Source organism: Oncorhynchus gorbuscha, linkage group LG13 (assembly GCF_021184085.1).
Source record: "Oncorhynchus gorbuscha isolate QuinsamMale2020 ecotype Even-year linkage group LG13, OgorEven_v1.0, whole genome shotgun sequence".
Lineage (NCBI taxonomy): Eukaryota > Metazoa > Chordata > Actinopteri > Salmoniformes > Salmonidae > Oncorhynchus > Oncorhynchus gorbuscha.
Genome location: NC_060185.1, coordinates 102,391,310 through 102,413,653, shown reverse-complemented (window position 1 = coordinate 102,413,653; position 22,344 = coordinate 102,391,310). Strand labels below are relative to the sequence as shown.

General features: G+C 50.2%; 1 protein-coding gene across 1 annotated transcript in view; it reads right to left on the bottom strand.

Moving 5' to 3' along the window:
- Nucleotides 1-22,344, bottom strand: part of atrx (ATRX chromatin remodeler) — a 92,409-nt gene that overhangs the window by 38,727 nt on the left and 31,338 nt on the right. The window contains 13 exon segments of the mRNA XM_046293549.1: nucleotides 2,114-2,222; nucleotides 2,941-3,041; nucleotides 3,192-3,339; nucleotides 3,668-3,804; nucleotides 4,706-4,800; nucleotides 5,909-6,039; nucleotides 6,729-6,846; nucleotides 11,335-11,510; nucleotides 15,650-15,787; nucleotides 15,871-16,010; nucleotides 16,012-16,046; nucleotides 17,144-17,258; nucleotides 17,260-17,279. Of these exon segments, the coding sequence (XP_046149505.1) occupies nucleotides 2,114-2,222; nucleotides 2,941-3,041; nucleotides 3,192-3,339; nucleotides 3,668-3,804; nucleotides 4,706-4,800; nucleotides 5,909-6,039; nucleotides 6,729-6,846; nucleotides 11,335-11,510; nucleotides 15,650-15,787; nucleotides 15,871-16,010; nucleotides 16,012-16,046; nucleotides 17,144-17,258; nucleotides 17,260-17,279 (1,463 nt within the window).

Genomic DNA, 22,344 nt, shown 5'->3' with positions numbered 1-22,344 from the left:
AGTCTGTGTCGGGGGGCAAGGGTCAGTCTGTTACATCTGATGTAACTCTCCTGTCTTATCAGGTGTCCTGTGTGAATTTAACTTCTCTAGGGTAAGGGGCAGCATTCAGAATTTTGGATGAAAAGCATGCCCAAATTAAACGGGGCCCGCTACTCGGGCCCAGAAGATATGATATGCATATAACTGGTAGATTTGGATAGAAAATACTCTAAAGTTTCCTAAACTGTTAAAATAGTGTCTGAGTATAACAGAACTGATTTGGCAGGCGAAATCCATTCAGGAAGTAGTTTTTTTTTGGTTTTGTAGTTTTCTATTCAATGCCATTACAGTATCCATTGATTTAGAACTCAAATTGCAGTTCCAATGCCTTCCACTAGATGTCAACAGTCTTTAGAAATTGTTTCAGGCTTGTATTCTGATAAATGAGAGTAAGACCAGTCTGGATGAGTGGACCCTTACGTGTCACAGAGCCTTTTCATGCGCGTGACCGTTTTATATTGACAACGCTATTATCAGGTTGAAATATTATAGATCATTTAGGCTAAAACAACCTGAGGATTGAATATAAACATCGTTTGACATGTTTTTATGAACTTCTACGGATACAATTTGGATTTTTTTGTCTGCCTGTTTTGACTGCATTTGTGCCTGTGGGTAACTGAAGAAAACATGCAAACAAAACAGAGGTTTTTGGATATAAAGAGGGACTTAATCGAACAAAAGGAACATTTATTGAGTAAATTAATGTCTTCTGAGTGCCACCATATGAAGATCATCAAAGGTAAGTGATTAATTTGATCTCTGTTTCTGACTTGTGTAACTCCTCTACTTGGCTGGTTACTGTTTGTAATGATTTGTCTGCTGGGCGATGTTCTCAAATAATCGTACGGTATGCCTTTTGCCATAAAGCTTTTTTATTTTTTATTATCTGACACCGTGGTTGGATTCACAAGAAGTTCATCATTAAACCTTTGTCAAATATGTTTTGTTTTCTGAATTTTTATAATGAGTATTTCTGTATTTGAATTTGGTGTTCTGCAATCTGGATGGTGGCCAGGTGGGACGCGTCCCACATACCCTAGAGAGGGTAAGTATTCTCGTAAGGACCATGTCCCAGGACTACCTGACATGATGACTCCTTGCTGTCCCCAGTCCACCTGGCCGTGCTGCTGCTCCAGTTTCAACTGTTCTGCCTTATTATTATTTGACCATGCTGGTCATTTATGAACATTTGAACATCTTGGCCATGTTCTGTTATAATCTCCACCCGGCACAGCCAAAAGAGGACTGGCCAGCCCACATCGCCTGGTTCCTCTCTAGGTTTCTTCCTAGGTTTTGGCCTTTCTAGAGAGTTTTTCCTAGCCACCGTGCTTCTACACCTGCATTGCTTGCTGTTTGGGGTTTTAGGTCTGGGTTTCTGTACAGCACTTTGTGACATCAGCTGATGTAAGAAGGTTATAAATACATTTGATTTGATGTTTAGTGGCGAGCCGGGTGCCGCTTGGTGGCGAGCCGGGTGCCGCTTGGTGGCGAGTGCCGCTTGGTGGCGAGCCGGGTGCTTGGTGGCGAGCCGGGTGCCGCTTGGTGGCGAGCCGGGTGCCGCTTGGTGGCGAGACGGGTGCCGCTTGGTGGCGAGACGGGTGCCGCTTGGTGGCGAGACGGGTGCCGCTTGGTGGCGAGACGGGTGCCGCTTGGTGGCGAGACGGGTGCCGCTTGGTGGCGAGACGGGTGCCGCTTGGTGGCGAGACGGGTGCCGCTTGGTGGCGAGACGGGTGCCGCTTGGTGGCGAGACGGGTGCCGCTTGGTGGCGAGACGGGTGCCGCTTGGTGGCGAGACGGGTGCCGCTTGGTGGCGAGACGGGTGCCGCTTGGTGGCGAGACGGGTGCCGCTTGGTGGCGAGACGGGTGCCGCTTGGTGGCGAGACGGGTGCCGCTTAGTGGCGAGACGGGTGCCGCTTAGTGGCGAGACGGGTGCCGCTTAGTGGCGAGACGGGTGCCGTTTAGTGGCGAGACGGGTGCCGTTTAGTGGCGAGACGGGTGCCGTTTAGTGGCGAGACGGGTGCCGTTTAGTGGCGAGGCGGGTGCCGTTTAGTGGCGAGGCGGGTGCCGTTTACCTGACGTTGCTGGTGTCATTGAACTCCTCTGCCCACTTCTTCCGGTTCAGGGCATTGGTGGAGCCGTCCAAGCGGTAGTAGTCTATGTTCCGGAACCACTTCCCCTCACCTGCACAGGTAAACACACAGTGTCGTCAGACGACAGTTTTCAAAGACTACAGTCATCATACAGTTGGACCTTTCCTGTCAGCTTCAGTTTAGGTAGTCCATAGGCAAGCCTTCTCCCAAACCAATCCTTGAACAGGCCTAGTTTCAAAACGAATCACTAGAGTCTGGGCCAGGAGTGAAGCCCCTCGTTGAAGCCATGAAGTGTAAGGATGACCACAGTGCTGCAGGTACTACTGCAGAAAACAGGATCCTGCACCATAATGAAAGGAATTTATATCAAACAAGTTACAAGCATATTTTAGTAGCTAATGGCAACCTGCAGTACCAAGTCAGTCTACAATACTCAATGAGAAGGAGGCAGTACCAAGTCAGTCTACAATACTCAATGAGAAGGAGGCAGTACCAAGTCAGTCTACAATACTCAATGAGAAGGAGGCAGTACCAAGTCAGTCTACAATACTCAATGAGAAGGAGGCAGTACCAAGTCAGTCTACAATACTCAATGAGAAGGAGGCAGTACCAAGTCAGTCTACAATACTCAATGAGAAGGAGGCAGTACCAAGTCAGTCTACATCACAATACAGAGAGAGAGGTAGTAGAGGTCAGGGAGTAGAGGTTACGGGGGTAGAGGTCAGGGGTCAGGGAGTAGCGGTCAGGGAGTAGAGGTTACGGGGGTAGAGTATAGGGGTCAGGGAGTAGAGGTCAGGGCAGTATAGTACCTTTGTAGGGAGACTGTTTCTCCTCCTCTTTGGCTCGGCCAGCCAGCTCCAGGAAGTCTTCAATCAGGTCCAGAGAGATCAGAGACTGACTGAACACCAGACTGATGAGGGGACAGAAGACGCGTCAACACCACCGGACTGTCATGTTAACAGGACATTTAAAACAGGGAAACAGTCCCACCATTTTGAAGCATTTCATTCAAGCACTTAGCATTGATCAATTCAACACAACGTTCTCCAGAGCTCCTTACACTTTGTCTTCCACCTCCTCGGCCATACGGAGAATCTCAAACAGCAGCACCATCTTCCCAGAATGCTCCAGGATCTCAGAGTCGGCCTCCGTAACAAACTCCTTGTGCCAGTCAGGACTCCTGGTGCCAGGGCTGGAAGCTGGGCGCACTGGGGGAGAGCAGAGGGCAAGGGTTAGAGGTCAGAGCTGGAGCAGTGAGCTCAGATGGTTCATGTTATGTACAGTGCCTTTCAAAAGTATTCAGACCTCTTAGATTTCTTCACATTTTATTGTGTTACAAAGTGGGATTAAAATGGATTTAATTGTCTGTTTTTTGTTGTTGTCAACAATCTACACAAAACACTGTCAAAATGGAAGAATAATTCTATGACTCTTTGTTCTAACAGAGCAAACCTTACTTCAACATTCCCTTCCTGACACCATAACATCACACATTTCTAGTGAGATAACAGGCTCTATATAATTTTATTTCTATACCTTCCTCCTGTGGCTCCGCCCGGTTGCGGCTGGAGGGGTCTCCCCCTCGGGAGCTGGTGTTCCACTCCTTAATCACCTCGAGAGCGTCACTGTCTGAGTCACTGTCCTTCTTCCTGGCCTTCCCCCGCTTCTTCTTCCTACAGGGGGGGCAGAGCAACGTTGTACATTACAGTACGATAAGACAGTCCGGTTGTACATTACACTACGATAAGACAGTCCGGTTGTACATTACACTACGATAAGACAGTCCGGTTGTACATTACAGCACAATAAGACAGTCCGGTTGTACATTACACTACGATAAGACAGTCCGGTTGTACATTACACTACGATAAGACAGTCCGGTTGTACATTACAGCACAATAAGACAGTCCGGTTGTACATTACACTACGATAAGACAGTCCGGTTGTACATTACAGTACGATAAGACAGTCCGGTTGTACAAAATATCTGACACCACTCTGATATAGTAGATGTGTTGGGAATATATCTGACACCACTCTGATATAGTAGATGTGTTGGGAATATATCTGACACCACTGTGATATAGTAGATGTGTTGGGAATATATCTGACACCACTCTGATATAGTAGATGTGTTGGGAATATATCTGACATTACTCTGATATAGTAGATGTGTTGGGAATATATCTGACATTACTCTGATATAGTAGATGTGTTGGGAATATATCTGACATTACTCTGATATAGTAGATGTGTTGGGAATATATCTGACATCACTCTGATATAGTAGATGTGTTGGGAATATATCTGACACCACTCTGATATAGTAGATGTGTTGGGAATATATCTGACACCACTCTGATATAGTAGATGTGTTGGGAATATATCTGACACCACTCTGATATAGTAGATGTGTTGGGAATATATCTGACACCACTCTGATATAGTAGATGTGTTGGGAATATATCTGACACCACTCTGATATAGTAGATGTGTTGGGAATATATCTGACACCACTCTGATATAGTAGATGTGTTGGGATGTTTCACATCCCTGTAAATAATATGTTGTTACTTTTTCTGTTTCTCGTCTTCAGAGGTCATGCTCATGGAAGACTCCTCGGTCTCCGAGGCGATGAACTCGTCCATGCTGTCCTCGTCAAAGTACCCCTAAAACAACAAGACACAGTCAGAACCCCTGAGACAGAACCCCTGAGACACCATCAGAAGGGGAGACAGACAGACAGCCGGGCGAGGGGACACAGACAGACAGCCGGGCGAGGGGACACAGACAGACAGCCGGGCGAGGGGACACAGACAGACAGCCGGGCGAGGGGACACAGACAGACAGCCGGGCGAGGGGACACAGACAGACAGCCGGGCGAGGGGACACAGACAGACAGCCGGGCGAGGGGACACAGACAGACAGCCGGGCGAGGGGACAGAGACAGACAGCCGGGCGAGGGGACAGAGACAGACAGCCGGGCGAGGGGACAGAGACAGACAGCCGGGCGAGGGGACAGAGACAGACAGCCGGGCGAGGGGACAGAGACAGACAGCCGGGCGAGGGGACAGAGACAGACAGCCGGGCGAGGGGACAGAGACAGACAGCCGGGCGAGGGGGGGAGACAGACAGCCGGGCGAGGGAGGGAGACAGCCAGCCGGGCGAGGGAGACAGCCAGCCGGGCGAGGGAGACAGACAGACAGCCGGGCGAGGGAGACAGACAGACAGCCGGGCGAGGGAGACAGACAGACAGCCGGGCGAGGGAGACAGACAGACAGCCGGGCGAGGGAGACAGACAGACAGCCGGGCGAGGGAGACAGACAGACAGCCGGGCGAGGGAGACAGACAGACAGCCGGGCGAGGGAGACAGACAGACAGCCGGGCGAGGGAGACAGACAGACAGCCGGGCGAGGGAGACAGACAGACAGCCGGGCGAGGGAGACAGACAGACAGCCGGGCGAGGGGAAAGACAGACAGCCGGGCGAGGGGAGGGAGACAGACAGACAGCCGGGCGAGGGGAGGGAGACAGACAGACAGCCGGGCGAGGGGAAAGACAGACAGACAGCCGGGCGAGGGGAAAGACAGACAGACAGCCGGGCGAGGGGAGGGAGACAGACAGACAGCCGGGCGAGGGGAGGGAGACAGACAGACAGCCGGGCGAGGGGAAAGACAGACAGACAGCCGGGCGAGGGGAGGGAGACAGACAGACAGCCGGGCGAGGGGAAAGACAGACAGACAGCCGGGCGAGGGGAAAGACAGGAAAAGTGTGTGTACCTTGTTTTCCTTGCTGATGTAGTCCAGCTGCAGGCACCAGGGATGGGTCCAGATTCTGCTGAGCATCTGGAAGTCCTGGAACAGTTTGGTCCCGGCTCGGCCCCGACCCCCCTCCACCGCGTTCCCCGCACCTGCCCACAGAGACAGAGCGAGACAGAGAGGTGCGTGAGAGAGGGAGAATGTATTTCTTTCATACAGCTGTAGCTGAATAAGGTACCACTCCCTCACACTCATAACATCAAAACAAATGTAGTGCTATAATCACGGTTGTTTTGGGGTTTTCTGTTCCTTTTCTATTCGGTTTTTAGATATTCACTTGAAATTCAGTTCATTTGCTAGTTTTTATGAACAAATATTAATATTTATTTTGAATATAATTTAGGGACAGAAAGTAGCGTTATGCATGAGAGGCTCGGAGCCATTTATGTAGTCCAGCCCCCCCCTAATAGCAGGGCTGCTACCCCCGGGCCCCCACCCCCTAATAGCAGGGCTGCTACCCCGGGCCCCCACCCCCTAATAGCAGGGCTGCTACCCCGGGCCCCCACCCCCTAATAGCAGGGCTGCTACCCCGGGCCCCCACCCCTAATAGCAGGGCTGCTACCCGGGCCCCCACCCCTAATAGCAGGGCTGCTACCCGGGCCCCCACCCCTAATAGCAGGGCTGCTACCCCGGGCCCCCACCCCCTAATAGCAGGGCTGCTACCCCGGGCCCCCACCCCCTAATAGCAGGGCTGCTACCCCGGGCCCCCACCCCCTAATAGCAGGGCTACCCGGGCCCCCACCCCCCTAATAGCAGGGCTAACCCGGGCCCTAATATGTACCTGTTAAGTGCTCCAGGTAGTGTCGGTATAGAGTACACTGGATGGGCGTGACTCTGACGGACACAACGTACTCATGTTTAGGAGGCAGGAACTTGGTCAGGGCAGAGTAGTCTCTTCTCTGGAGAGAGAGCAGAGAGACCAGTAAACACACGGTAGTCTCTTCTCTGGAGAGAGAGCAGAGAGACCAGTAAACACACGGTAGTCTCTTCTCTGGAGAGAGAGCAGAGAGACCAGTAAACACACGGTAGTCTCTTCTCTGGAGAGAGAGCAGAGAGACCAGTAAACACACGGTAGTCTCTTCTCTGGAGAGAGACCAGTAAACAGACGGTAGTCTCTTCTCTGGAGAGAGACCAGTAAACAGACGGTAGTCTCTTCTCTGGAGAGAGACCAGTAAACACACGGTAGTCTCTTCTCTGGAGAGAGAGCAGAGAGACCAGTAAACACACGGTAGTCTTCTCTGGAGAGAGACCAGTAAACACACGGTAGTCTCTTCTCTGGAGAGAGACCAGTAAACACACGGTAGTCTCTTCTCTGGAGAGCAGAGAGACCAGTAAACACACGGTAGTCTCTTCTCTGGAGAGCAGAGAGACCAGTAAACACACGGTAGTCTGCTCTGGAGAGAGACCAGTAAACACACGGTAGTCTGCTCTGGAGAGAGACCAGTAAACACACGGTAGTCTCTTCTCTGAGAAGGGAGGGACAGTCAAAGAGACACGTTTTTTTTTAAACAGTCCGTCAATGGAAACAGCCTGAGGTTGTCGATATCAGTCAGAAATACTTATTCTAGTGTCAAAACGGTCTACAAAGTGGAGGACAATTTAGTCATAAAGTCAGTCTCATCCAAAACTGAGATTCACGTGGTAAAGTGGTATCCACAAGTTCATCTTCCGGGGCGGCAGGGTAGCCTAGTGGTTAGAGTGTAGAGGTGGCAGGTAGCCTAGTGGTTAGAGTGTAGAGGTGGCAGGTAGCCTAGTGGTTGGAGTGTAGAGGTGGCAGGGTAGCCTAGTGGTTAGAGTGTAGAGGTGGCAGGGTAGCCTAGTGGTTGGAGTGTAGAGGTGGCAGGGTAGCCTAGTGGTTAGAGTGTAGAGGAGGTAGGTAGCCTAGTGGTTAGAGTGTAGAGGGGGCAGGGTAGCCTAGTGGTTAGAGTGTAGAGGGGGCAGGGTAGCCTAGTGGTTAGAGTGTAGAGGTGGCAGGGTAGCCTAGTGGTTAGAGTGTAGAGGAGGCAGGGTAGCCTAGTGGTTAGAGTGTAGAGGTGGCAGGGTAGCCTAGTGGTTAGAGTGTAGAGGTGGCAGGGTAGCCTAGTGGTTAGAGTGTAGAGGTGGCAGGGTAGCCTAGTGGTTAGAGTGTAGAGGTGGCAGGGTAGCCTAGTGGTTAGAGTGTAGAGGTGGCAGGGTAGCCTAGTGGTTAGAGTGTAGAGGTGGCAGGGTAGCCTAGTGGTTAGAGTGTAGAGGTGGCAGGGTAGCATAGTGGTTAGAGTGTAGAGGTGGCAGGGTAGCCTAGTGGTTAGAGTGTAGAGGTGGCAGGTAGCCTAGTGGTTAGAGTGTAGAGGTGGCAGGTAGCCTAGTGGTTAGTGTGTAGAGGTGGCAGGTAGCCTAGTGGTTAGAGTGTAGAGGTGGCAGGTAGCCTAGTGGTTAGAGTGTAGAGGAGGTAGGTAGCCTAGTGGTTAGAGTGTAGAGGCGGCAGGGTAGCCTAGTGGTTAGAGTGTAGAGGCGGCAGGTAGCCTAGTGGTTAGAGTGTAGAGGTGGCAGGTAGCCTAGTGGTTAGAGTGTAGAGGTGGCAGGTAGCCTAGTGGTTAGAGTGTAGAGGCGGCAGGGTAGCCTAGTGGTTAGAGTGTAGAGGTGGCAGGGTAGCCTAGTGGTTAGAGTGTAGAGGTGGCAGGTAGCCTAGTGGTTAGAGTGTAGAGGCGGCAGGGTAGCCTAGTGGTTAGAGTGTAGAGGTGGCAGTTAGCCTAGTGGTTAGAGTGTAGAGGTGGTAGGGTAGCCTAGTGGTTAGAGTGTAGAGGCGGCAGGGTAGCCTAGTGGTTAAAGTGTAGAGGTGGCAGGGTAGCCTAGTGGTTAGAGTGTAGAGGTGGCAGGTAGCCTAGTGGTTAGAGTGTAGAGGTGGCAGGTAGCCTAGTGGTTAGAGTGTAGAGGTGGCAGGTAGCCTAGTGGTTAGAGTGTAGAGGCGGCAGGGTAGCCTAGTGGTTAGAGTGTAGAGGTGGCAGGTAGCCTAGTGGTTAGAGTGTAGAGGTGGCAGGTAGCCTAGTGGTTAGTGTGTAGAGGTGGCAGGTAGCCTAGTGGTTAGAGTGTAGAGGTGGCAGGTAGCCTAGTGGTTAGAGTGTAGAGGTGGCAGGTAGCCTAGTGGTTAGAGTGTAGAGGTGGCAGGTAGCCTAGTGGTTAGAGTGTAGAGGTGGCAGGTAGCCTAGTGGTTAGAGTGTAGAGGTGGCAGGTAGCCTAGTGGTTAGAGTGTAGAGGTGGCAGGTAGCCTAGTGGTTAGTGTGTAGAGGTGGCAGGTAGCCTAGTGGTTAGAGTGTAGAGGTGGCAGGTAGCCTAGTGGTTAGAGTGTAGAGGCGGCAGGTAGCCTAGTGGTTAGAGTGTAGAGGTGGCAGGTAGCCTAGTGGTTAGAGTGTAGAGGTGGCAGGTAGCCTAGTGGTTAGAGTGTAGAGGCGGCAGGGTAGCCTAGTGGTTAGAGTGTAGAGGTGGCAGGGTAGCCTAGTGGTTAGAGTGTAGAGGTGGCAGGTAGCCTAGTGGTTAGAGTGTAGAGGCGGCAGGGTAGCCTAGTGGTTAGAGTGTAGAGGTGGCAGTTAGCCTAGTGGTTAGAGTGTAGAGGTGGTAGGGTAGCCTAGTGGTTAGAGTGTAGAGGCGGCAGGGTAGCCTAGTGGTTAAAGTGTAGAGGTGGCAGGGTAGCCTAGTGGTTAGAGTGTAGAGGTGGCAGGTAGCCTAGTGGTTAGAGTGTAGAGGTGGCAGGTAGCCTAGTGGTTAGAGTGTAGAGGTGGCAGGTAGCCTAGTGGTTAGAGTGTAGAGGCGGCAGGGTAGCCTAGTGGTTAGAGTGTAGAGGTGGCAGGTAGCCTAGTGGTTAGAGTGTAGAGGTGGCAGGTAGCCTAGTGGTTAGAGTGTAGAGGTGGCAGGTAGACTAGTGGTTAGAGTGTAGAGGTGTCAGGTAGCCTAGTGGTTAGTGTAGAGGTGGCAGGGTAGCCTAGTGGTTAGAGTGTAGAGGGGGCAGGGTAGCCTAGTGGTTAGAGTGTAGGGGAGGCAGGTAGCCTAGTGGTTAAAGTGTAGTGGGTTCGATTCCCGGGACCACCCATATGTAGAATGTATGCACACATGACTGTAAGTCGCTTTGGATAAAAGCGTCAGCTAAATGGCATATTATTTTATATATTATTATAGAGGGGGCAGGGTAGCCTAGTGGTTAGAGTGTAGGGGTGGCAGGTAGCCTAGTGGTTAGAGTGTAGAGGTGGCAGGTAGCCTAGTGGTTAGAGTGTAGAGGTGGCAGGGTAGCCTAGTGGTTAGAGTGTAGAGGTGGCAGGGTAGCCTAGTGGTTAGAGTGTAGGGGTGGCAGGTAGCCTAGTGGTTAGAGTGTAGAGGTGGCAGGTAGCCTAGTGGTTAGAGTGTAGGGGTGGCAGGTAGCCTAGTGGTTAGAGTGTAGGGGTGGCAGGTAGCCTAGTGGTTAGAGTGTAGGGGTGGCAGGTAGCCTAGTGGTTAGAGTGTAGAGGTGGCAGGGTAGCCTAGTGGTTAGAGTGTAGGGGTGGCAGGTAGCCTAGTGGTTAGAGTGTAGGGGTGGCAGGTAGCCTAGTGGTTAGAGTGTAGAGGTGGCAGGGTAGCCTAGTGGTTAGAGTGTAGGGGAGGCAGGTAGCCTAGTGGTTAGAGTGTAGAGGCGGCAGGTAGCCTAGTGGTTAGAGTGTAGGGGAGGCAGGTAGCCTAGTGGTTAGAGTGTAGAGGCGGCAGGTAGCCTAGTGGTTAGAGTGGAGGGGCGGCAGGTAGCCTAGTGGTTAGAGTGGAGGGGCGGCAGGTAGCCTAGTGGTTAGAGTGGAGGGGCGGCAGGTAGCCTAGTGGTTAGAGCGTTGGACTAGTAACCAGCAGGTCGCCTAGTGGTTAGAGCGTTGGACTAGTAACCAGCAGGTAGCCTAGTGGTTAGAGCGTTGGACTAGTAACCAGCAGGTAGCCTAGTGGTTAGAGTGTTGGACTAGTAACCTGCAGGTAGCCTAGTGGTTAGAGCATTGGACTAGTAACCGGAAGGTTGCAAGTTCAAATCCCGAGCTGACAAGGTACTAATCTGTCGTTCTGCCCCTGAACAGGCAGTTAACCCACTGTTCCCAGGCCGTCATTGAAAATAAGAATTTGTTCTTAACCTCGAGGGGGGCCCACATTCATTTTGTGAGTCACTCTCACTCAGATATCATATTATTAAGATGAAAAAATGTATGGAATTACAGGAAATTTGCTGTAAAACTGCACATTTTTCCCCCCTGATGCCAAAAGGTGGAGAATGGCAGGACATGTTTTATTTTATTTATTTGACCTTTATTTAACTAGGCCTAGTTACAGTGTTATATGAACACATTCATGTTGTGGAGAACGTGAGCTATCCTTTATGAGGCGAACATCACAGGGTTATATAGTGTTACCTGAACACATCCATTGAGCATCTCGTAGAGGATGTGGGCCCTCTTCTTCATGATGCGTACATCCTGGTCTGTGGAGTCCGCTGCCTGCCCGTTCTGGATGGGGTTGACGAAGCGGTTCCTGAACTCCTTCACTGACCCCAGCAGGTTCTCCTTGATGAAGTTCACCATGCAGTGGTCTGGACAGGGAACACACACACACACACACACACACACACACACACACACACACACACACACACACACACACACACACACACACACACACACACACACACACACACACACACACACACACACACAGTGGTAGCATAAGTATTCAACCCTCTTGCATTTCTTCACATGTTGTTGTGTTACAATGCGAGATTTAAAAAGGGATTTCATTGTCATTTTTTTGTCGTCCATTTAAACAAAATACTGAAATGAAAAAAAAATGGAAAAAAAATCAATAAAAAGAGAAATAAAGTAATATATTGATTAGATAAGTATTCAGCCCACATGTTAGAAACAGCCCTGGCAGTGATTACAGCTGTCAGTCTCTGAGGTAAGTCTCATAATTACAGCTGTCAGTCTGAGGTAAGTCTCATAATTACAGCTGTCAGTCTGAGGTAAGTCTCATAATTACAGCTGTCAGTCTGAGGTAAGTCTCATAATTAGCTGTCTGTCTGAGGTAAGTCTCATAATTACAGCTGTCAGTCTGAGGTAAGTCTCATAATTACAGCTGTCAGTCTGAGGTAAGTCTCATAATTACAGCTGTCTGAGGTAAGTCTCATAATTACAGCTGTCAGACTCTGAGGTAAGTCTCATAATTACAGCTGTCAGTCTGAGGTAAGTCTCATAATTACAGCTGTCTGAGGTAAGTCTCATAATTACAGCTGTCAGTCTCTGAGGTAAGTCTCATAATTACAGCTGTCAGTCTCTGAGGTAAGTCTCATAATTACAGCTGTCAGTCTCTGAGGTAAGTCTCATAATTACAGCTGTCAGTCTCTGAGGTAAGTCTCATAATTACAGCTGTCAGTCTGAGGTAAGTCTCATAATTACAGCTGTCAGTCTGAGGTAAGTCTCATAATTACAGCTGTCAGTCTGAGGTAAGTCTCATAATTAGCTGTCTGTCTGAGGTAAGTCTCATAATTACAGCTGTCAGTCTGAGGTAAGTCTCATAATTACAGCTGTCAGTATCTGAGGTAAGTCTCATAATTACAGCTGTCAGTATCTGAGGTAAGTCTCATAATTACAGCTGTCAGTATCTGAGGTAAGTCTCATAATTACAGCTGTCAGTATCTGAGGTAAGTCTCATAATTACAGCTGTCAGTCTCTGAGGTAAGTCTCATAATTACAGCTGTCAGTATCTGAGGTAAGTCTCATAATTACAGCTGTCAGTCTCTGAGGTAAGTCTCATAATTACAGCTGTCTGTCTGAGGTAAGTCTCATAATTACAGCTGTCAGTCTCTGAGGTAAGTCTCATAATTACAGCTGTCTGTCTGAGGTAAGTCTCATAATTACAGCTGTCAGTCTCTGAGGTAAGTCTCATAATTACAGCTGTCTGTCTGAGGTAAGTCTCATAATTACAGCTGTCCGTCTCTGAGGTAAGTCTCATAATTACAGCTGTCAGTCTGAGGTAAGTCTCATAATTACAGCTGTCAGTCTCTGAGGTAAGTCTCATAATTACAGCTGTCTGTCTGAGGTAAGTCTCATAATTACAGCTGTCAGTCTCTGAGGTAAGTCTCATAATTACAGCTGTCTGTCTGAGGTAAGTCTCATAATTACAGCTGTCAGTCTCTGAGGTAAGTCTCATAAGAGCTTTGCCCACCTGGATTGTCCAATATTTCCCCGTTAATTAGTTTCAGAAATTCTTCAAGCTCAGTCAAGATTTAAAGATGCAATATGCAGAAATCGCTCTGCCATTTCCTGGTAGCTAAAATTCGAATAGTTCGCCTAATTTCATTTGCAGAATTTGCTTCGCTCTTCGAATTTATGAAGTATTGTGTAGATAGACGACAACAACAACAAGAATCACATTTAAATCCATTTGAATCCCTCTCTGAAAAGGAACAAAAATGTGAAAAATATTCTCTGGTATGAATACTTAAGACACCCACTAAAAACCCTGAATATAGACAGGACACTAGGAGCATCCTGAACATCAAGCTGTCCCTCTACAGAAACAGGAGATGGACTCCTGCCCTACGGGCCGTTCTGGTTCCCTCTACAGAAACAGGAGATGGACTCCTGCCCTACGGGCCGTTCTGGTTCCCTCTACAGAAACAGGAGATGGACCTGCCCTACGGGCCGTTCTGGTTCCCTCTACAGAAACAGGAGATGGACTGCTGCCCTACGGGCCGTTCTGGTTCCTCTACAGAAACAGGAGATGGACTCCTGCCCTACGGGCCGTTCTGGTTCCCTCTACAGAAACAGGAGATGGACTCCTGCCCTACGGGCCGTTCTGGTTCCCTCTACAGAAACAGGAGATGGACTCCTGCCCTACGGGCCGTTCTGGTTCCCTCTACAGAAACAGGAGATGGACTCCTGCCCTACGGGCCGTTCTGGTTCCCTCTACAGAAACAGGAGATGGACTGCTGCCCTACGGGCCGTTCTGGTTCCCTCTACAGAAACAGGAGATGGACTCCTGCCCTACGGGCCGTTCTGGTTCCCTCTACAGAAACAGGAGATGGACTCCCTGCCCTACGGGCCGTTCTGGTTCCCTCTACAGAAACAGGAGATGGACTCCTGCCCTACGGGCCGTTCTGGTTCACTCTACAGAAACAGGAGATGGACTCCTGCCCTACGGGCCGTTCTGGTTCCCTCTACAGAAACAGGAGATGGACTGCTGCCCTACGGGCCGTTCTGGTTCCCTCTACAGAAACAGGAGATGGACTGCTGCCCTACGGGCCGTTCTGGTTCCCTCTACAGAAACAGGAGATGGACTCCTGCCCTACGGGCCGTTCTGGTTCCCTCTACAGAAACAGGAGATGGACTCCTGCCCTACGGGCCGTTCTGGTTCCCTCTACAGAAACAGGAGATGGACTGCTGCCCTACGGGCCGTTCTGGTTCCCTCTACAGAAACAGGAGATGGACTCCTGCCCTACGGGCCGTTCTGGTTCCTCTACAGAAACAGGAGATGGACTCCTGCCCTACGGGCCGTTCTGGTTCCCTCTACAGAAACAGGAGATGGACTCCTGCCCTACGGGCCGTTCTGGTTCCCTCTACAGAAACAGGAGATGGACTCCTGCCCTACGGGCCGTTCTGGTTCCCTCACAGAAACAGGAGATGGACTCCTGCCCTACGGGCCGTTCTGGTTCCCTCTACAGAAACAGGAGATGGACTCCTGCCCTACGGGCCGTTCTGGTTCCCTCTACAGAAACAGGAGATGGACTCCTGCCCTACGGGCCGTTCTGGTTCCCTCTACAGAAACAGGAGATGGACTCCTGCCCACGGGCCGTTCTGGTTCCCTCTACAGAAACAGGAGATGGACTCCTGCCCTACGGGCCGTTCTGGTTCCCTCTACAGAAACAGGAGATGGACTCCTGCCCTACGGGCCGTTCTGGTTCCCTCTACAGAAACAGGAGATGGACTCCTGCCCTACGGGCCGTTCTGGTTCCCTCTACAGAAACAGGAGATGGACTCCTGCCCTACGGGCCGTTCTGGTTCCCTCTACAGAAACAGGAGATGGACTCCTGCCCTACGGGCCGTTCTGGTTCTCTCTACAGAAACAGGAGATGGACTGCTGCCCTACGGGCCGTTCTGGTTCCCTCTACAGAAACAGGAGATGGACTCCTGCCCTACGGGCCGTTCTGGTTCCCTCTACAGAAACAGGAGATGGACTCCTGCCCTACGGGCCGTTCTGGTTCCCTCTACAGAAACAGGAGATGGACTCCTGCCCTACGGGCCGTTCTGGTTCACTCTACAGAAACAGGAGATGGACTCCTGCCCTACGGGCCGTTCTGGTTCCCTCTACAGAAACAGGAGATGGACTCCTGCCCTACGGGCCGTTCTGGTTCCCTCTACAGAAACAGGAGATGGACTCCTGCCCTACGGGCCGTTCTGGTTCCCTCTACAGAAACAGGAGATGGACTCCTGCCCTACGGGCCGTTCTGGTTCCCCACAGAAACAGGAGATGGACTCCTGCCCTACGGGCCGTTCTGGTTCCCTCTACAGAAACAGGAGATGGACTCCTGCCCTACGGGCCGTTCTGGTTCCCTCTACAGAAACAGGAGATGGACTCCTGCCCTACGGGCCGTTCTGGTTCCCTCTACAGAAACAGGAGATGGACTGCCGTTCTGGTTCATTCTAACTGTATATAACAACGTAACGGACATACACTCTATGAGGTTGTTCTGCAGTGGAGTGCCGGTGAGCACCACTCTCCGTCGGGTCTTGATGGAGTTCATGGCTTTAGAGATGGCCGACGCCTCGTTCTTCAAGATGTGGCCCTCATCACAGATCACAAAGTCTGGGCCTGGGGAGGGAGACAACACAGAGCAGAGAGTGTTGAGAAGAAACTGGATAAAAGAAATAACCATGTGTGTGTCCTCTACCTACCTGGGTCAACCAGGGTCTTCTGGAAGGTCTCTTTGAGTTTCTTGCTCTTGATGTTTCTACCCTGAGTGAGGTTACGGTACATCTCATAGCCAATGATCATGATTCCTCCATCCTCCTGCCACTGCTGCAGAGCAGACGCCTTCCTGAGGACGCTTCACCGTGGCCAGCTCCGTCACCTAGTGACAGACAGAGTAAAGACACACAGACAGCGTAAAGACACACAGACAGAGTAAAGACACACAGACAGCGTAAAGACACACAGACAGAGTAAAGACACACAGACAGAGTAAAGACACACAGACAGAGTAAAGACACACAGACAGAGTAAAGACACACAGACAGAGTAAAGGCACACAGACAGAGTAAAGGCACACAGACAGAGTAAAGGCACACAGACAGCGTAAAGGCACACAGACAGAGTAAAGGCACACAGACAGAGTAAAGGCACACAGACAGAGTAAAGGCACACAGACAGAGTAAAGACACACAGACAGCGTAAAGACACACAGACAGAGTAAAGACACACAGACAGAGTAAAGACACACAGACAGAGTAAAGACACACAGACAGCGTAAAGACACACAGACAGCGTAAAGACACACAGACAGCGTAAAGACACACAGACAGCGTAAAGACACACAGACAGCGTAAAGACACACAGACAGCGTAAAGACACACAAACAGCGTAAAGACACACAGACAGCGTAAAGACACACAGACAGCGTAAAGACACACAGACAGCGTAAAGACACACAGACAGACATAGTGACAGAGCGGGAACACAGACACGGCTCTGGAAGTAACTACAGACCACTGCATAATGATCTGTATCTGTGTGTTTGGGTCAAATTAACATTTTTGTTTTATTCTGACAACAATTTTCCCAAATAAACACATTTAGAGCTTTTCTTTACAGAAAACAACTGGAATTGTGATCCAGTGAATTATAAGTGAAATAATCTGTCTGTAAACAATTGATGGTGAAATGTTATTTTTTGTTGTTTTTCACCTTATATATTCACATTGTATGTTGTCTACCTCACTTGCTTTGGCAATGTTAACACATGTTTCCCATGCCAATAAAGCCCTTGAATTGAATTGAAATGACTTGTGTCATGCACGAAGTAGATGTCCTAACCGACTTGCCAAAACTATAGTTTGTTAACAAGACATTTGTGGAGTGATTGAAAAACGAGTTTTAATGACTCCAACCTAAGTGTATGTAAACTTCAAACTTCAACTGTGTGAATATATGTGTGTGTGTACTCTAAACTCTCCTCGTCCTGAAGCCATACTGCCACTTCTCAAACTCGTTGAGCCAGTTGAGAACGGTGTTGAGAGGACAGACGATCAGAGCCGTGGAGAAGTCTAACTTTTCACACAGCAGTAGTGTGGAGGAGGGTTACCACCTAGTGGTATAGACAGGGTTGGATACAGTATAGATATTTACACTTAGAGAGGAGTCTAACTTGTCACACAGCAGGGTTAGATACAGTATATATTTACAGTGCATTGGGAAAGCATTCAGACCCCGTGACTTTTCCACATTGTGTTCCAGCCTCGTTCTAAAATGGATACAATTATTTTTTCCCTCAATCAATCTACACACAATACCCAAATAATGGCACACTACCCCATAAATGACACACTACCCCATAATGACAATAACCCATAATGACACAATACCTCATGAGTCAATACCCCAAGACGACACACTGCCAGATAAAGACAATACCCCAAGACACAATACCCCCATAAATGACACACTACTGACAATACCCCATAACGACTCAATAGCATACCATAACGACTCAAAACCTCATGACACACTGTCCCATAACGACGCGACACACTGTCCCATAACGATAAATCAATCGTTGTCCTGTTGGAAGGTGAACCTTCACCCCAGTCGGAGGTCCTGAGCGCTCTGGAGCAGTTTTTCATCAAGGATCTCTGTCCTTTGATCCGGTCATCTATTCTGACAAGTTTCAGTCCCTGCCACTGGAAAATATCCCCACAGCATGATGCTGCCACCACCATGCTTCCCCGCAGGGATGCTGCCACCACCATGCTTCCCCGCAGGGATGCTGCCACCACCATGCTTCCCCGCAGGGATGCTGCCACCACCATGCTTCCCCGCAGGGATGCTGCCACCACCATGCTTCACCGTAGGGATGGTGCCAGGTTTTATCCAGACGTGAAGCTTGGCATTCAGGCCAAAGAGTTCAATCTTGGTTTCATCAGACCAGAGAATCATGTTTCTCACAGTCAGAATCCTCTAGGTGCCTTTTGGCTACTCAAGGACTTGTACCAAAGCCACTCCTGCGTTTTTGGCAAACTCCAAGCGGGCTGTCATGGCCTTTACTGAGGAGTGGCTTCTGTCTGGCCATTCTACCATAAAGGCCTGCTTGGTGGAGTGCTGCAGAGACGGGATAAACTTCCAGAAGGACAACCATCTACAAAGAGGAACTCTGGAGCTCTGTCAGAGTGACTATTGGATTCTTGGTCGCCTCCCTGACCAAGGCCATTCTTCCCTGATTGCTCAGTTTGAACGGGCATCCAGCTCTAGGAAGAGTCTTGGTGGTTCCAACCTTCTTCCATTTAAGAATGATGGAGGCCACTCTGTTCTTGGGGACCTTCAACGCTGCAGAAACATTTTGGTACCCTTCCCCAGATCTGTGCCTCGACACCATCCTGTCTCGGAGCTCTATGGACAATTTACTTGACCTCATGGATTGGTTTTTGCTCTAATATACACTGTCAACTGTGGGACCTTATATAGACAGGTGTATTTGTTTCCAAATCAATTGAATTTACCACAGGTGGACTCCAATCAAGCTGTAGAAACATCAAGGATGATCAATGGGAACAGGATGCACCTGAGCTCAATTTCGAGTCTCATAGCAAAGAGTCTGAATACAGAGATATGAGATGTTTTTTATTTAAGACATTTGAAAACAGATCTAAATAAACGTTTTTGCTTTGTCATTATGGGATATTATGATGTCATTATGAGGTATTGTGATTACACTCAACTGAACGACTTGATTAGTGTAGTGTTAGCTAGCTACATAGCTGTCTTTGCTGTCTTCGTATCCAAGATAATTGTGTAGTTTAGAGTGTGTAGTCTTAGAGTGATTATCTTAATTTACCGAGGTTAGCTAGCCAGCTATTTGTCGTCCTTAACGTAGGAGACTCTGCTAGCTAGCCGACAGCTAGCCAACAGCTAGCCAACAGCTAGCCAACAGCTAGCCAACAGCTAGCCAACAGCTAGCCAACAGCTAGCCAACAGCTAGCCAACGTCTTCTGAATAGACTCAACAACCCGGTCGCATTCACAGGTAGTATCACATTCTCATTTTATTTCATTACAGTATAACGGTTTGATTTGTTTGCTCGTAGCTAGCTACATAGCTAGCTACATAGCTGTCTTTGTATCAAAGATAATTGTGTAGTCTAGAGCGATTTTCTAAGTTAGCTAGCCAGCTATTGTCGTTCTTTTAACGCAACGTAACGTAAACATCACTACTAGCTAGCCAGCTAGCCCCCGAATAGCAGCACTGTCGAAACTATTACACTCAACGGAACGACTTGATTAGTGTAGTGTCAACAACGCACCCACTGCCAGCTAGCCTACTTCAGCAGTACTGTATCATTTTAATCATTTTAGTCAATAAGATTCTTGCTACGTAAGCTTAACTTTCTGAACATTCGAGACGTGTAGTCCACTTGTCATTCCAATCTCCTTTGCATTAGCGTAGCCTCTTCTGTAGCCTGTCAACTATGTGTCTGTTTATCCCTGTTCTCTCCTCTCTGCACAGACCATACAAACGCTCCTCACCGCGTGGCCGCGGCCACCCTACTCTGGTGGTCCCAGCGCGCACGACCCACGTGGAGTTCCAGGTCTCCGGTAGCCTCTGGAACTGCCGATCTGCGGCCAACAAGGCAGAGTTCATCTCAGCCTATGCCTCCCTCCAGTCCCTCGACTTCTTGGCACTGACGGAAACATGGATCACCACAGACAACACTGCTACTCCTACTGCTCTCTCTTCGTCCGCCCACGTGTTCTCGCACACCCCGAGAGCTTCTGGTCAGCGGGGTGGTTGCACCGGGATCCTCATCTCTCCCAAGTGGTCATTCTCTCTTTCTCCCCTTACCCATCTGTCTATCGCCTCCTTTGAATTCCATGCTGTCACAGTTACCAGCCCTTTCAAGCTTAACATCCTTATCATTTATCGCCCTCCAGGTTCCCTCGGAGAGTTCATCAATGAGCTAGATGCCTTGATAAGCTCCTTTCCTGAGGACGGCTCACCTCTCACAGTTCTGGGCGACTTTAACCTCCCCACGTCTACCTTTGACTCATTCCTCTCTGCCTCCTTCTTTCCTCCTCTCCTCTTTTGACCTCACCCTCTCACCTTCCCCCCCTACTCACAAGGCAGGCAATACGCTCAACCTCATCTTTACTAGATACTGTTCTTCCACTAATCTCATTGCAACTCCCCTCCAAGTCTCCGACCACTACCTTGTATCCTTTTCCCTCTCGCTCTCATCCAACACCTCCCACACTGCCCCTACTCGGATGGTATCGCGCCGTCCCAACCTTCGCTCTCTCTCCCCCGCTACTCTCTCCTCTTCCATCCTATCATCTCTTCCCTCTGCTCAAACCTTCTCCAACCGATCTCCTGATTCTGCCTCCTCAACCCTCCTCTCCTCCCTCTTTGCATCCTTTGACTCTCTATGTCCCCTATCCTCCAGGCCGGCTCGGTCCTCCCCTCCCGCTCCGTGGCTCGATGACTCATTGCGAGCTCACAGAACAGGGCTCCCGGCAGCCGAGCGGAAATGGAGGAAAACTCGCCTCCCTGCGGACCTGGCATCCTTTCACTCCCTCCTCTCTACATTTTCCTCCTCTGTCTCTGCTGCTAAAGCCACTTTCTACCACTCTAAATTCCAAGCATCTGCCTCTAACCCTAGGAAGCTCTTTGCCACCTTCTCCTCCCTCCTGAATCCTCCCCCCCCTCCCTCTCTGCAGATGACTTCATCAACCATTTGAAAAGAAGGTCGACGACATCCGATCCTCGTTTGCTAAGTCAAACGACACCGCTGGTTCTGCTCACACTGCCCTACCCTGTGCTCTGACCTCTTTCTCCCCTCTCTCCAAATGAAATCTCGCGTCTTGTGACGGCCGGCCGCCCAACAACCTGCCCGCTTGACCCTATCCCCTCCCCTCTTCTCCAGACCATTTCCGGAGACCTTCTCCCTTACCCTGCACCCCTTCTGAAAAAACCTACACTCGATCCCTCCGATGTCAACAATTACAGACCAGTATCCCTTCTTTCTTTTCTCTCCAAAACCCTTGAACGTGCCGTCCTTGGCCAGCTCTCCCGCTATCTCTCTGAATGACCTTCTTGATCCAAATCAGTCAGGTTTCAAGACTAGTCATTCAACTGAGACTGCTCTCCTCTGGATCACGGAGGCGCTCCGCACTGCTAAAGCTAACTCTCTCTCCTCTGCTCTCATCCTTCTAGATCTATCGGCTGCCTTCGATACTGTGAACCATCAGATCCTCCTCTCCACCCTCTCCGAGTTGGGCATCTCGGCGCGGCCCACGCTTGGATTGCGTCCCTACCTGACAGGTCGCTCCTACCAGGTGGCGTGGCGAGAATCTGTCTCCTCACCACGCGCTCTCACCACTGGTGTCCCCAGGGCTCTGTTCTAGGCCCTCTCCTATTCTCGCTATACACCAAGTCACTTGGCTCTGTCATAACCTCACATGGTCTCTCCTATCATTGCTATGCAGACGACACACAACTAATATTCTCCTTTCCCCCTTCTGATGACCAGGTGGCGAATCGCATCTCTGCATGTCTGGCAGACATATCAGTGTGGATGACGGATCACCACCTCAAGCTGAACCTCGGCAAGACTGAGCTGCTCTTCCTCCCGGAGAAGGACTGCCCGTTCCATGATCTCGCCATCACAGTTGACAACTCCATTGTGTCCTCCTCCCAGAGCGCTAAGAACCTTGGCGTGATCCTGGACAACACCCTGTCGTTCTCAACCAACATCAAGGCGGTGGCCCGTTCCTGTAGGTTCATGCTCTACAACATCCGCAGAGTACGACCCTGCCTCACACAGGAAGCGGCGCAGATCCTAATCCAGGCACTTGTCATCTCCCGTCTGGATTACTGCAACTCGCTGTTGGCTGGGCTCCCTGCCTGTGCCATTAAACCCCTTCAACTCATCCAGAACGCCGCAGCCCGTCTGGTGTTCAACCTTCCCAAGTTCTCTCACGTCACCCCGCTCCTCCGTTCTCTCCACTGGCTTCCAGTTGAAGCTCGCATCCGCTACAAGACCATGGTGCTTGCCTACGGAGCTGTGAGGGGAACGGCACCTCAGTACCTCCAGGCTCTGATCAGGCCCTACACCCAAACAAGGGCACTGCGTTCATCCACCTCTGGCCTGCTCGCCTCCCTAC